Source organism: Chamaea fasciata, unplaced genomic scaffold, assembly GCF_029207755.1.
Source record: "Chamaea fasciata isolate MVZ Bird 193981 ecotype frontalis unplaced genomic scaffold, bChaFas1.0.hap1 SCAF_3, whole genome shotgun sequence".
Classification (NCBI taxonomy): Eukaryota; Metazoa; Chordata; class Aves; order Passeriformes; family Sylviidae; genus Chamaea; species Chamaea fasciata.
Genome location: NW_027094088.1, coordinates 33,762,456 through 33,775,232, shown reverse-complemented (window position 1 = coordinate 33,775,232; position 12,777 = coordinate 33,762,456). Strand labels below are relative to the sequence as shown.

Below are 12,777 nucleotides of genomic sequence, written 5' to 3'. Positions count from 1 at the left end.
TCACTCAGTACCAAATTCTGACCTCAAACTTCTTCCCTGATTTTGAAAGTGAGGCCTTACAGTCATGTACGTTAATTCTAACTTGTTTGATTTCCAACACAAGACAATATTTGTGCCTTAGCAGCACTGCAACAAAGAACTTTTATTGTAATACTTAGTAATGCTATTTCATCATAAAGATGTGATGGGCTAGGATCCCTATTTATTTTTCCCCCCCCATTCTTGAAAACAGCACACTACTTTCTCCAGGAACCAATCAATCTTACTGTACAAAGCAGATTGATCTTTTTTTATTAGATACAGGTATCTTACATGTATTTCTGATTTTTTAGTAAGGAAGGATTAAATTTTTTCACTTTATAAAGCGCTGATATTTACTGCACCTTGGAATGGAACCAAAACCTTCATGAAAATGTATGCAAAAAGACACAGAAGACATCAGTGGCCAGAACACTCAGTGGGCCGTGGGCCAAGAGCCAGGTTCAAGTTTTTGCTCTGCCAGGCTCACAAATGTTTCAACTGACCCCTTCTATGCCCAGTTGGGTGTGCCAATGCTTCCTAAGACATGGGGAGAGGCAAACTTTCTCTCAATTTCCCCAACAGCTAACAGAAGCAACCCCATGTTTGCCAAAAAAAGATCAAATTTTGACATACTTTGTTAATAAAAACCCACATTTTTGAGTATGTCTCAGGTTTTTCTCTTTGTCAGTACTGCAAGTATATGAAATTAAGATGCTCTTTGTTACCTGCCTGAGAATGAATCCAAGGTGCAAGTATGAGGGATTTGCTATCAAATTAAAATTATGGATGTTGCCCTCTGTTTTTTATGTGAATTTGAATTTTCATATTCGGTAGCACTAGCTTAAGCCACCAGTAACAGAAGTTTCTAGTACAGAAAACATATGGCAATCTCTTTTTTTAAACATTCTTTGGTTCCCAATACAGAAAGCTGTTTCAGACTGATTCATTCAAGAGCTACTGAGGAAAAATGAAAAAAGACCAGCAAGTATTTAAAAACTACTCATTTTTAAGAGAAGAGATTTTGAGAAAAAAGTATTGGTGGTAAAGATATTACTTGAACTGAGCAAGCCCAAAATCTTTTTTAGTTTGGTACAGAACCCTAAATAAAATAACATTTTAACTTGAATTTTTAACTTGAATTTTCATGTAATTTGACTATCTTATATTCATATATTTTATTAGCTTCAACACCAATTCCATCCCAAAAACTTTATTCCTTCCCCTACCTTCAAGCTGCTTTAAGAAATAAGTGGAATAATTTACAGAAAAAGTATATGTTGCAGAATTTACCTTGGGGAAAAGTTTGAGTGCAGGTTGCCATGCTATAATATGTTAAAGAATCATATAATGATTTTACAATATTAAGTAAAGCCATGACTAACCTGTTGAAAAAAGATGAACTTATTTTCAGAGAACATAGATAATTTGAAGTCCATGTTTACAAAAATGTATCGAAACAGATTATGAAACTTGATGAATCACTAGCTCTACCACACTAAAGTTAGTACAAGTCTTTACAAGGAATAACATTATGAATAATCACCAAAGTTTAAATTCTTCAGTTAAAATGTACATCAGTTCTTTGGTCACCAGTCCTCCCTAACCAGATATAATCATAGTACATTCAAAATTATGATGAGTATACAAAAAGAATGTGAGAAAAAATCTGGGATCTAGAAGCCATAGACTTGTCAATCCATTCTCAATCTCCCACAATATCAAGAGGGCTAAAAGGAGGTGCTTCTCTAAACAATAAAGAGATGAAATCCTGGAACTGCTTACTCCAAGACACTGAAATGGATGCAAAAAGCAACTGTAAGTCAGGTGACTAATTCACTCAAAAGTATTACAGCCTATCAATTTCCACTTGGGAAAGTCCTGTGATTGCTGTGGATGGGGAGGAGAACATGAGAACAAATCACCACATGTTTGCCTTGTCCTCATACTCTCGCCCACAAATCCTCTGTCAGCCTCCGTCAGGGGAAGAATATTGAACCAGAAGGATCTTCAACCAGATACAGCGACTGTTAAAGTTGCATTCCAGTCTACTGATAGCAGAAGCTAGGATATTTTTAGCTTCAACACATCCCAAGCATATACAGACAGACAATAATCCAACTTACAACTCTATTCTACACGAACAACTATTTAGAGGGTTTCAAACACTTTGCAAGTGCAAGTACTTGCTCTTTCTTCTAAAGTAAAAACACGTTGAGAGCGAAAGATTGGCTTCTCTAATGATCAACAATATTCTGCTGAGCAAGTCACAAGTAAACAAAAATGACTAAAATGTAATTTTCTATATTCCACATAAATTGCTTTAGTCACTAGCAAGAAGAGAAATAAGAACAATGTGCTTTTTAAGTCAAACGTCATCTTTTCTAGAATGGCAACATTTAACAGCAATCCTAACAGGTGTGCTTACAGGGAGAAAGATTCATAAATCTCTTCCTCAGTTATGAGTCAAAGTAACTCATCCATGATTTATCAACAGCTTAAAATATATTTGAAAAAAATTCACAACAATACACGCCAGGCAAGTATTTAGTTTGATATTCCAGTTTGCTTGTGTGGTGCTCTGCTGTCACCCACTCAGGGATCTTCCACTCTAGTTTGATTGCTCTCTCCTTTAAGTCTGAGTTGGTATAAAGAGAAGAAAGCTAGTTTGGACCTTAATGTAAAGGGTGTAATGAGATATTCAGCAATCATCTAAAATAGCTGGTGCTGTGAAATTAAATGGAAGGTTGCCACTAAAAATATGACATTTACAACATCAAAAAATAGAGACACAGTCAGTTGCATTTTGTGAAAACAGAAGAAACATCACATGAGAGTATTGAAAAAATGACTAAATGCATATTAGCCCATAAAAAATGGGAGATATAATGCAATTTTATATTTTGACCTTCCTCTCTAACAATCAAGGCTCTTTACTAATAAAGTAACAAGAGTTTATTCATAACAATTCAACAAAACTCTAAAGGGTTTTGCAGACAGGATGTTCTCTTATGTGGTTTTCTACATTGCAAGGTTTTTCCATGCAATTTCCTACATTTTCAGGATTGTACTTCTTGTCTTAAAACTTCAATCTACTGTGGACAGCGAATTTTGCAGTACTTCTGCATCAGTTCATTCAACAAGAATACAAACTAATGGAGAAAGAAAAATGAGCCAAGTCTAACTTCCAGTGTTTAGGTGAGTTTTTTTTCCTTTTCTTCCTCTTATTATGCTTCAGATACCTGCATCAACATGTATGTATAACTTGTCATCAACTTGTTTTTTGTTATTCTCATCAAATGACTGGTTCTCAATTACTTCTGCCAATTTCATTTTAACTACTTTATTCTGTTATTAAAACTTAAATCTACAGATGAAATATATCTACTTATTAAGTGCTGAAGAAAGTTATCCAGAAATCCTTCTCCCTGTAATGACAGATTTCAGAATGCTCTTATCTCTACTAGAAAATATATTTTTTCTTTTCAGATTTTGCCTATTTGTACAAGACATGGAATGCAAGGCATCCTTCCTTTCCTATCTTTACCTATTCTATAATCCCTCAAAATAATAATCAGTTTTCCAATTAGGTCACAAAAGACTTGCCATTTATGAGGGAAATCGTATTTTTAAATTATTTAGTTTAAAATGCAAGAAAAATTATTTAAATTAAACTAAAATTATTTAGTTTAGTTTAAAATGCAAGGAAAAAAGCACACATGCATCAGCTGTTCTTTCAACGAAACCTAGGCATGAAACATACTGATTTTAATTAATATATATTTAGCACTATGACACGTAAGTTTTAGGATGTATGGCAAAAACCTAACATAACACACTATGTTACACTAAATCCTACTCCTTCAAAAAGGGAAGAAGGATTTCAAATAAGAACATGCAATAAACATTACATTTTCCTTATCCAATTTGCATCCAAAAATCTAAAGAAAAAGTAACATCAAAAACTGGTAGCAACACATTTTTTAACAGTTTGTTATGCAAACACACAACCTAGGCCTATCTGGTAAGCTTTGAAAAATGTAACTAAATTTTACAACAGGAGGGCAAGATCAAGCTATTTGGTAATCGTAACAAGATTTCAAATCTTGACATGGGATCAAGGCACCAAAATCTTGCACTTGACCATGGTGTTCAAATGAGCAAAACCATAATGCCAGAATTTCTGTCTAGTTTGATTTGGGCACCAGCCCAGTTTCCATACTGACACTGTGTGCCTCCCTCTACTCCTGTTTACATGATGTGTTACATTTGCTACATAGCCACTGTTTAAATACAGAAGGTGAAAACATAAGAGTTAAAACTGATTGAAGACTAACTGACAGTTCTGGAAAAAAAAAAAAAAGTTAAATAAACCAAACCCCATCAAACCTTTAGTGAAATGCTAAAAAAAATATCAGGAAAACAACTAAAATATATTCCTTATTAGCTCACAGATCTAATCTACAGTGTTACTTCTGAAGTAACCAAAAGAAAAAAAAAAATATTAAGTACCTTTAGATTTTTTACTGGAACTTCTTTTGCTTCTTGGACTTCTTTTTCCACCTGGCTGTTTTTCAGTAATAGGCTTTTCCTCCAGCTGAGGATCCATATGGACATTTACAGATCTTCTCTCAGTCTCACTTTCCTTACAGCTTGGGATGCAGTCCCCACTGTCCGTATTCTCATTATTATTGATGTTATCCTGTTCACCCTTATCCTGTCGTCCCATAGCAATGCTACTACTGGTCAGAACTTCATTCCCATCACTGTCAAGTTGATTTTCATTTTCATCAGCTGAAGGAATCAAATGAGATGTCAAACTTTCCACCCTATAGTTAGCAGGAAGAATGTCCTTTGAGTCTATTTGTAGATCATTTGGTGGAAAGTCTCTGTCGTCCATTAGAGCGTTACTTGTTGAACAACTTAATCTCCCTTTGGATATTTTTAGACCTAAAATATAAAATGGAATGAAGCATTTATAATATGTATATTATAGTAGATAAATAATGTCAGCCAGTGCCAGCCAGTAAAGATTCACATTAGCCAAGTGATACAGCTTAAAAGTATGGGGAATTTCTTTCATTCACGGACCCATTTAAAGTCTTAACGCGAGGGATATTTACATACAAAAAAAGCCCTATAAAGTTATACATTTATCCAATTATAATTGTTCCAGTTACCTGAGCAAAAGCACAGCTGATCTTTACAGCAGTGCTCCTGTTGTTACAGCTGAGGTAAAGAGAATAACAAGAAGATAAACAGAAGCCACCTCATGTCCCCCTCCCCCCTCCCCCTTTAAATCCACGGCTAAAACAAAAGCATTCTTGTCACATAAGATCATAGTTTGCCTGAAATATAAATAAACCAGGGAGGAATAAAAGTAGAACAACCTTTAATTCTGTAAGTGGTGGTGTCAGATCAAACTTGCAAAGTACCTGTGTTATCAGAATTAGATGGAAGTAGAACTTGTTTATTGCCTCAATTGTCACATTATTTTCAAGAAAACATTCAACATGTTCTCAGTATACACAGAAGCAGATGGTTTGTTGATAAAAAACCTAAACCCCCACCTACTCTCAGCAGGAGTCAATTTTCCCTTTTTGTGAAGATGCAACTCCAATCAATGCTGCAATTAGACACATTCACGGGAACAAAAAAGGAGTATCTTAGCAGAAGACCTACATGTTACAGGACCATTGTTCTATCAGTTCCTATCTTTAGCCTTTAGAAGCACGGCAATACTGCTGTTTAATTTAGCAACCATATACCTGAAATAAATCTCAATAGATTTAGCTAATGTTTTAAACAGTGAAGCCAAGAATCAGCAAGCATTCTTGTATTAAAGAAGAGCTTAGATAAGCCTCTTCCAGCAGCTTCCTATACTTTCCTTTAAATGAAAATACATTTTAGGATACCTGTTTTCACCAGGCTTTCTTAACTCTTGGTATACACAAGCTGAGTAAATGAAATACACACTTGCTAAATATGCAAGATAATATTTCATTTTACTTGCTAGAAGAATTAAAATTGCAGAAAAATGGGAAAAAAATCAAAAGAATAAGTAGGCCTTCCTTCATACATAGAAACGTATCTCTGACAAAGATTACGAAAGAGATTTTCCCCAAATTATTCCTTCATAGACTTCATAGTTGCTAAAAGAACCGGGGAAATAAAAGAAAAAGAAAAAAAAAAAAAAAAGAAAAAGAAAAGACCACTTCTATCATAGGCAGAAGAAGGTGGACCTAGGGAGCCACAGGCTGCTCTGCCTCACCTCGGTCCTTGGAAGGTATTACAGCAAGTTACTCCACAACACATTTTCAAGCATCTGAAGGACAAGAAGGTCATCAGGCACAGTCAGCATGGATTTATGATGGGTAAGTGGTGCTTCTACAAAACACTGACTTGCTTAGCAGAGGAAGGGGAAATAATGGGTGTGACTTACTGTGACTGTGGTAAAGCTTTTGACACTGTCTTCAACAACATGCTCGCAGACAAGTACTCTAAGTACAGGCCTGATTAAACAGATGGCGAGGAGTTCCAGAGAAGCACACAGAGGGCAACAAGCCACCACCAGCTGGGCAGTACAAAAGCCAAAGCCAGCACCACCCAGGACAACTCCATCTCTGCTTCCAACCAGAAGAACTGGCTAGCCACTTCCAGCCACACCAGTCTAACAAAAATTACTACTTACCCTAAAACATATAAGCACCATCAGGGAAGGTTAGACTGGACATTAGGAAGCATTTCTTTACTAAGGGTGTGGTCAAACACTGGAACAGACTTCCTAGAGAGGTTGTCAATGTCCCAAGCCTGTCCAGGAGGCATTTGGACAATGCTCTTTACAATACACTTTAACTTTTGGTCAGCCCTGAGTTGCTCAGGCAGTTGGACAAGGTGATAACTGTAGGTCCCTTCCAGTGGAAATATTCTATCCTAGTCTAGAAGAATTATGTATTGTACATTAGAGATGAAAGTTGCATTTTCCTTTGGCAGCCACATTAGATGACAATTGGTTTTCCCTAAGCACCAGAAAGACAAAGAGAACTCCAGAGGAGATACTGAGGACTTCTATGGAAAAGGCATCTGTTCACTAGAAGGATGCTCCTTAATCAAGCCATTTTCTCTCACAGTGAGTTAAACACAAAATGAAAGGTTAAGAGGAGGACACAATTTTAATCAGACCAGAAAGAATCAGAACTAGATATTGTTAGACACCCCCACTACAGTTATGTTAATTTATTCATGCCTGTTATAAAGCACTAAAAAAATAATCCCAAATACCAGATATGTGAAAGGATCACTTTTTAGTCTTTCTGCCACATAAAAATATTAACTGCTGCTGCTTTCCCCAGCTCATACGTCAAATGATGCATCAAAAGAGGTAGAAGTAAATTGCTCAAACCCAACGAGGAATTCATTTTAACACAATAATTAAAAACCAGGATGTCCTACAAGCACTGTCTTGCTTCTGTCCACAGAAAACAGTTTATCCTTTCAACAGCCAGCAAAGGGAAAGAGAAATACAAACGCATTTGAACAAGGTGTTTCCTATTTGACTGTGAAAAATGAGAAAAGATGCTTTTGACAAGTGATACTTGCTGTAGAGGAAGCTAACATTCTGATGGAAAATGTTAACTCACTTCCCTCAAACATTTGGCTAAAACGATAGTCCCTCTGTAGCTGAGAAGCTGGAAAGCACAACATTTCTTGGTTTATTGCTTGAAACTCAGTACTTCTCCAAATAAAAGTATCCCTGAAAATCTATTCCTTTCTACAACCCTTAGGACTCCTTAGAGAATGAAAACCCAAAAAGAGCTAGTTCAAAGAATTTAGAACAGTCTTGCCCTTGATCTTTTAAAAGGATTTCCCCTCCTACTCAGATGAAACTTTTTACCTTCTTGATTTTCAATGCTGCTATTTGCAATTCCTTTTGAGTTCATCGAGGCACTAGGCAGGTATCAAAGTGAATCTAAACCCTATGAGAATGAACTTTAGCTCTGTCTAAAAACACAAGTAGAAACACCTATTTATAAACAAAAATGAAATTAAAATCCCTTGTGATTTAAACTATATTTAAAAGACCATTAACATGAGGTTCCTGTATTTACTGTTTTGCTACTGAAATAAATTGTAAACACAAACAACTTGCTAATAAAAAATGTTTGTTTCTTCATAGGCCCATCTTTCCTCCCTATGCTGGTTGTCCAAAATTGAAATAAAACCTAACAATAAAACCTAACATAGAGCAGAACTGTGGCCTTTGTTAAAAGGTACCCATGAATAAAAGTGCTTCAGTTGCCACGCAGATTCATACAACTGGCACAATCATAGCACAAATGAAAAATAAAATGGAAAATATTTGCCAAGTTGCTAAAAGACAAAGTCTGTGTTAAAGAAATTACTTTTACTTTTGTTTGCTTTAGGGCAAACAGTATGTACATTAGAAAAATGGCCCTTGTATTTTAGGTCAACTTCAGTTTTAAAAGGCCCATGCTCATCAGTGTTCTCTTTCATGCACTTCATACAACTTGATATAATTTTGACAATTTTTCAGTTGCTCACTTTTTTTCCATCTATCCTTACTATGGAAATATAACCTTCATTATAGCTGTTTGGGGAAAAAAAAAAAAAAAAAAAAAAAAAGATAGTAAGAATTGGGATCATTCCTGACTTGGCATGGATAAAATTTGAAGAGGGCATTAAAAACAAAACAAAACCACAAACACCACCAGGCCCCTTAAATTTTCATACTAACTCAGCTCCTCTGTCTTGGACAGCTGGTGGGCTCTGTGCATGTTTACTGAATGTATAGTGTAGTATTTCATTTCAGTGTAGTATTTCATTTACTGATCTTGGGTGAATCTTACAGAACAATCCAGATCATAACATTGTTTCTTCCAACATTCAAAAAGTTTACATCAAACTGATTTTTTATACTATTTAATTGCCTTCATGTGGCTCCTCTGCCAAAGACACTATTTTCCCCTCTCTCATTTTCATGCCATTTAATTTTTCTGTGTTAATTAAAGAGATTTAAGTCTTTTAATTCCTTGAAAGTCAGCTTCCCCACTATATCACCAACATTGCTCTATTCAAAATGAATGGGCATTTCAGATTGGTTCCCAGTGTTGCTTCTATGCAATCTTTTGATGACGAACCACAATAGCAGTATATAGTCTGCAGTTAAAAGCAGCTATCAGCATTTTCGCAGATTTAACTCAAAATTAATTGTAGCAATAAGTGCTCCAAAAGGAATAACATAAAATTCACTAACACAAACAGAATATCCCCAACCCTTTGGAATAAATAAAGCACATCTATCTGAAATAGGGATTAACCAATCATTTTGTTATGATGAAAAGCATCTCAAAGAGATACCAAACAGAAAACTGACCATGAGTCCAAGTTTTCTTTTTCTCTTGAGATGTAATACAGCAAATGTTACATGCACAAGAGAATTCATTATGTTCTGCCAGGCACTAATCAATTACGGTTGTGGGGTTTTTTTTGTGCACAATACACACAGAACAAGATATACACAAGAGAACCTGGATCCCAGCAAGGTAAGAGTTTTAGAAAGGAAGGGTCAGCATTACATCTGGCAATAGCAATTCAATCTAAAAAAGGCTGCTGTGTAAACAACCAAACAGGCTGTCCAGAGATGTTGTGGAATTGCCATCATTTTAAAGAAGAATTTTAGCAAGTCTCAGATTTAAGGACAGGTGAAAAATAGACACTACCTAGTATTAAAGGAATCTCGTTCTCTTTATTGTTGCAGGGGTTTTAGTATCTTTTTCCCCCTTTTTACCTACGTAGAAGCAACATTACAAGTCCTAGAGAAAAAAACCCAGAACTGATTCAATGAAAATGAAGCACGTATTTTTAAAAATTATGTTTACAGATTTTGGGCTTCTATCATTAGAACAAAAAGAGGAAAACTGCAGAAACACTAAAATTGAAAGAATAACTAAACCTAATCCACAGATTTCTTAAGAACAAATCTGTTGATTTTTCTGATAGCTGGCATGCAGATGTTATCATTTAAATATTCTCTTGTGATGTATCTCTTTTCGTATTTATAAATAATCTACAAATTAATAAAAACCAATGTGAAAATTATCATGGCCATACACAATCAAAACAAATACTGGAAATTCTTCTTACTGCTCATTAACATCCACATAGAAGGGAAAAGGTTGATCTCATTTTACGAACATTTATATTTAATACCAAAATGAAGATTCAGTGATGGGGGGGAAACTCTAAATGACACAGTATCTACATGACACTATGTAAAAACTACATACAACATAGCATTATGAGTTCATTAGCTTGCAAGAGAAAGGACAATGTCTACTATGCTGTTACAGGAGCTAATAAACAAAGAACACATATGTTCTTTAGAGTAAGTGCAAATGCAACTTCTCTACAACAGTTTGGTTCCTCATCTAATGTGGAGGCCAAGATGCACCTAAAGAAGTCTGGAATATTATCACCAGAGTGCCCTTGCCTCACCACAACCAAGAAAAGTACTAGTTGCTGAAGATGTACTTGACCATCACAGAATTTGCTACAGAAAGAGTGAGCAGACAAAGGTCATAGGCAATTCATGTAGCTGTAATCATCTCACAAAGCCAGACCAGCTCCAGCTAACAGAATTCTGCTCTGCATTGTGTCTTATGTGAAGCACAGTGGTTGGAAGGCTGTTCTTTCTAAAGGAAGGCAAATAAAGATATTCATATGTATGCTTCCACTATTCAACCTGACACCTCTGCAGAAAAAAACACCTCCATGCTATTGTGCTGTCTTATAGTATGGACTCACTGGTAGTTTATCACTTCAAAAGACAGACTAATGTACAACCCCTTTACTCTCACCATGAGAGAATCTCATTAATATCTTCCTGACTGTTCAGTTTCCCCTGTCTGGCTTTGAAAAAAATGTACTAGGGGTAAAAATACCTCCCTACGTGCTTTCTGCTTCTGTGTCAGGTACACAGATTAAGAGGTCTATTTTTTCAAATGTGTTAAGTCTGCTGTCCTTCAAGAAGTATTCAGATACAGGAGTGGTTTATCTAATTTCATTGAATTTACAAAAATGTCTGAGCATGAACACTTCGGTAGTTTTGTACTTTCTGACATTGAAGTGACATTTCTCAAGTGGCAGTGGCATTTAAAGGCATAATGATCTTCACATCTATAAACTGCAGGAATAGTGAGGTTTAAAGAGGAAGTTTCACATGCTATTTTCAACTTCTGAGCTTCCTAGTCATACTGCGTATTCACAGTTTTAGTAAACAATGATAAACATACTGCCAGGCATAATCTACTATTCCACATTTAACATTACTTCAAAAATATGTTTCAGTCATGTAGCCAAATACAAGAGGTTTGTCTGGGAACAAATACTAGTGTTTAGTAGAACATATGACAGTTCTGTCAAAAACTTTCACACAAACAACTTTTTTGTCAGCACTCAAAATACACAATGATGAGTCTCCCAAGTATCTTGAAAAGTTTTGGGTTACAAATTTCACTAGAACAAATTTGACTGAATGTTACAAGAACAAAAAGCAACCTCACCATTCAATGTGTTCAATTTTTTTTCTTGTCTGCAACAAAACACCAGAACATATCTCGGGTAGAGATATGGTAGAAAAAGCAGTAGACCAGACTGCATTAGGAGAATGGAGAACTCTCATCATTGCAGCTCTTTTATAAACAGTCTAGACAAATGTTGGCCAGGAATAACCTATGAGTAAGTGGTCTTGCCTTGGGATGCATGAACCTCCTTTTAAGTCTTCTGAAAAGTAGTAATTTGCCTTTTTTGATTTTTTAGATTTTCCTTTTAATTGAAGAACTCCCAGATTTTTGTTACACTTTGGGACATGTGCACAAGTTTGATTACAAGGCGTAACAAAAATGAAAAGCTTCCTACTAGACAAATTTATGCACCTTTTCTAGGACAGGTACTTCTTCCTTACAGGAAAAAAAAGTCCTGCAAATCCATAGACTGTATTTATGAGAATTAAACAGCTCAACTCAATCTTATCCAAATCTTTACTTTCCTGGACCTGAGAAAGCTGTTGGATCCTACCACCTCATAAGAGGTTACTGAAAAGATACGATATAAAATCTCTCATGAGCCTAGGTAACAATATTCAACATATATGAAAAAGCAGAAATGACAGAACAGATCCCTTGAAATGGACATGCAAGAAGAATGGGACAATTATCTAAAAAGTTGCCCAACAGAAAAAAGAAGAGTGTTCAAGACTTTCTGAGAATTAAATTCCATAGTGAGGCTGAATTCCATAATTTTTTTGAATTCATGAGGGACAAGCAAGTTTTATAGCCCTCATCAACACACAGAAAATTAGTATTATAAAATATTCAGTAAGGTCCTAAATCATATCAAGGCCAGAAGCAACCACAAGTAGAATGGAAAACTATCCATAAGAGTTCTGAAAAAATTCTTTTCCATAAGTATTGCATACTTGTGGACCCTCTGTTATCAAGCCCGCAGGTCCAACCAGAAGGTTAATTAAGAAGAGGGTTAATAATTGCCATCATTAGAAAATCAGAGCATCCAGCAGCTCTACTAAGATCTTGCATCTATTTGCCTTATATTTCCGAAAGGAAGGATGGTCTAGTTTCTACATTATTCAGTGTCAGGTACAAACGAATGAGCTCAAATACCTTCTTTGCTCTGAACCTCCTCCAGGAAGTCAGTCACGCTGTTACATCATCTGTATTGCAT

The 12,777-nt window shown here is 35.6% G+C and overlaps 1 protein-coding gene across 3 annotated transcripts in view; it reads right to left on the bottom strand.

Annotated features, from left to right (window-relative positions):
• The window catches only part of CNST (consortin, connexin sorting protein), a 46,872-nt gene that overhangs the window by 28,034 nt on the left and 6,061 nt on the right, over window positions 1-12,777 (bottom strand). For all 3 annotated transcript variants that reach the window (XM_066178543.1, XM_066178545.1, XM_066178544.1), the window contains one exon: window positions 4,531-4,968. In XM_066178543.1, coding sequence (XP_066034640.1) covers window positions 4,531-4,918 — 388 coding nt within the window. In that variant the 5' untranslated portion in view covers window positions 4,919-4,968. The remainder of the gene's footprint in view (window positions 1-4,530; window positions 4,969-12,777) is intronic.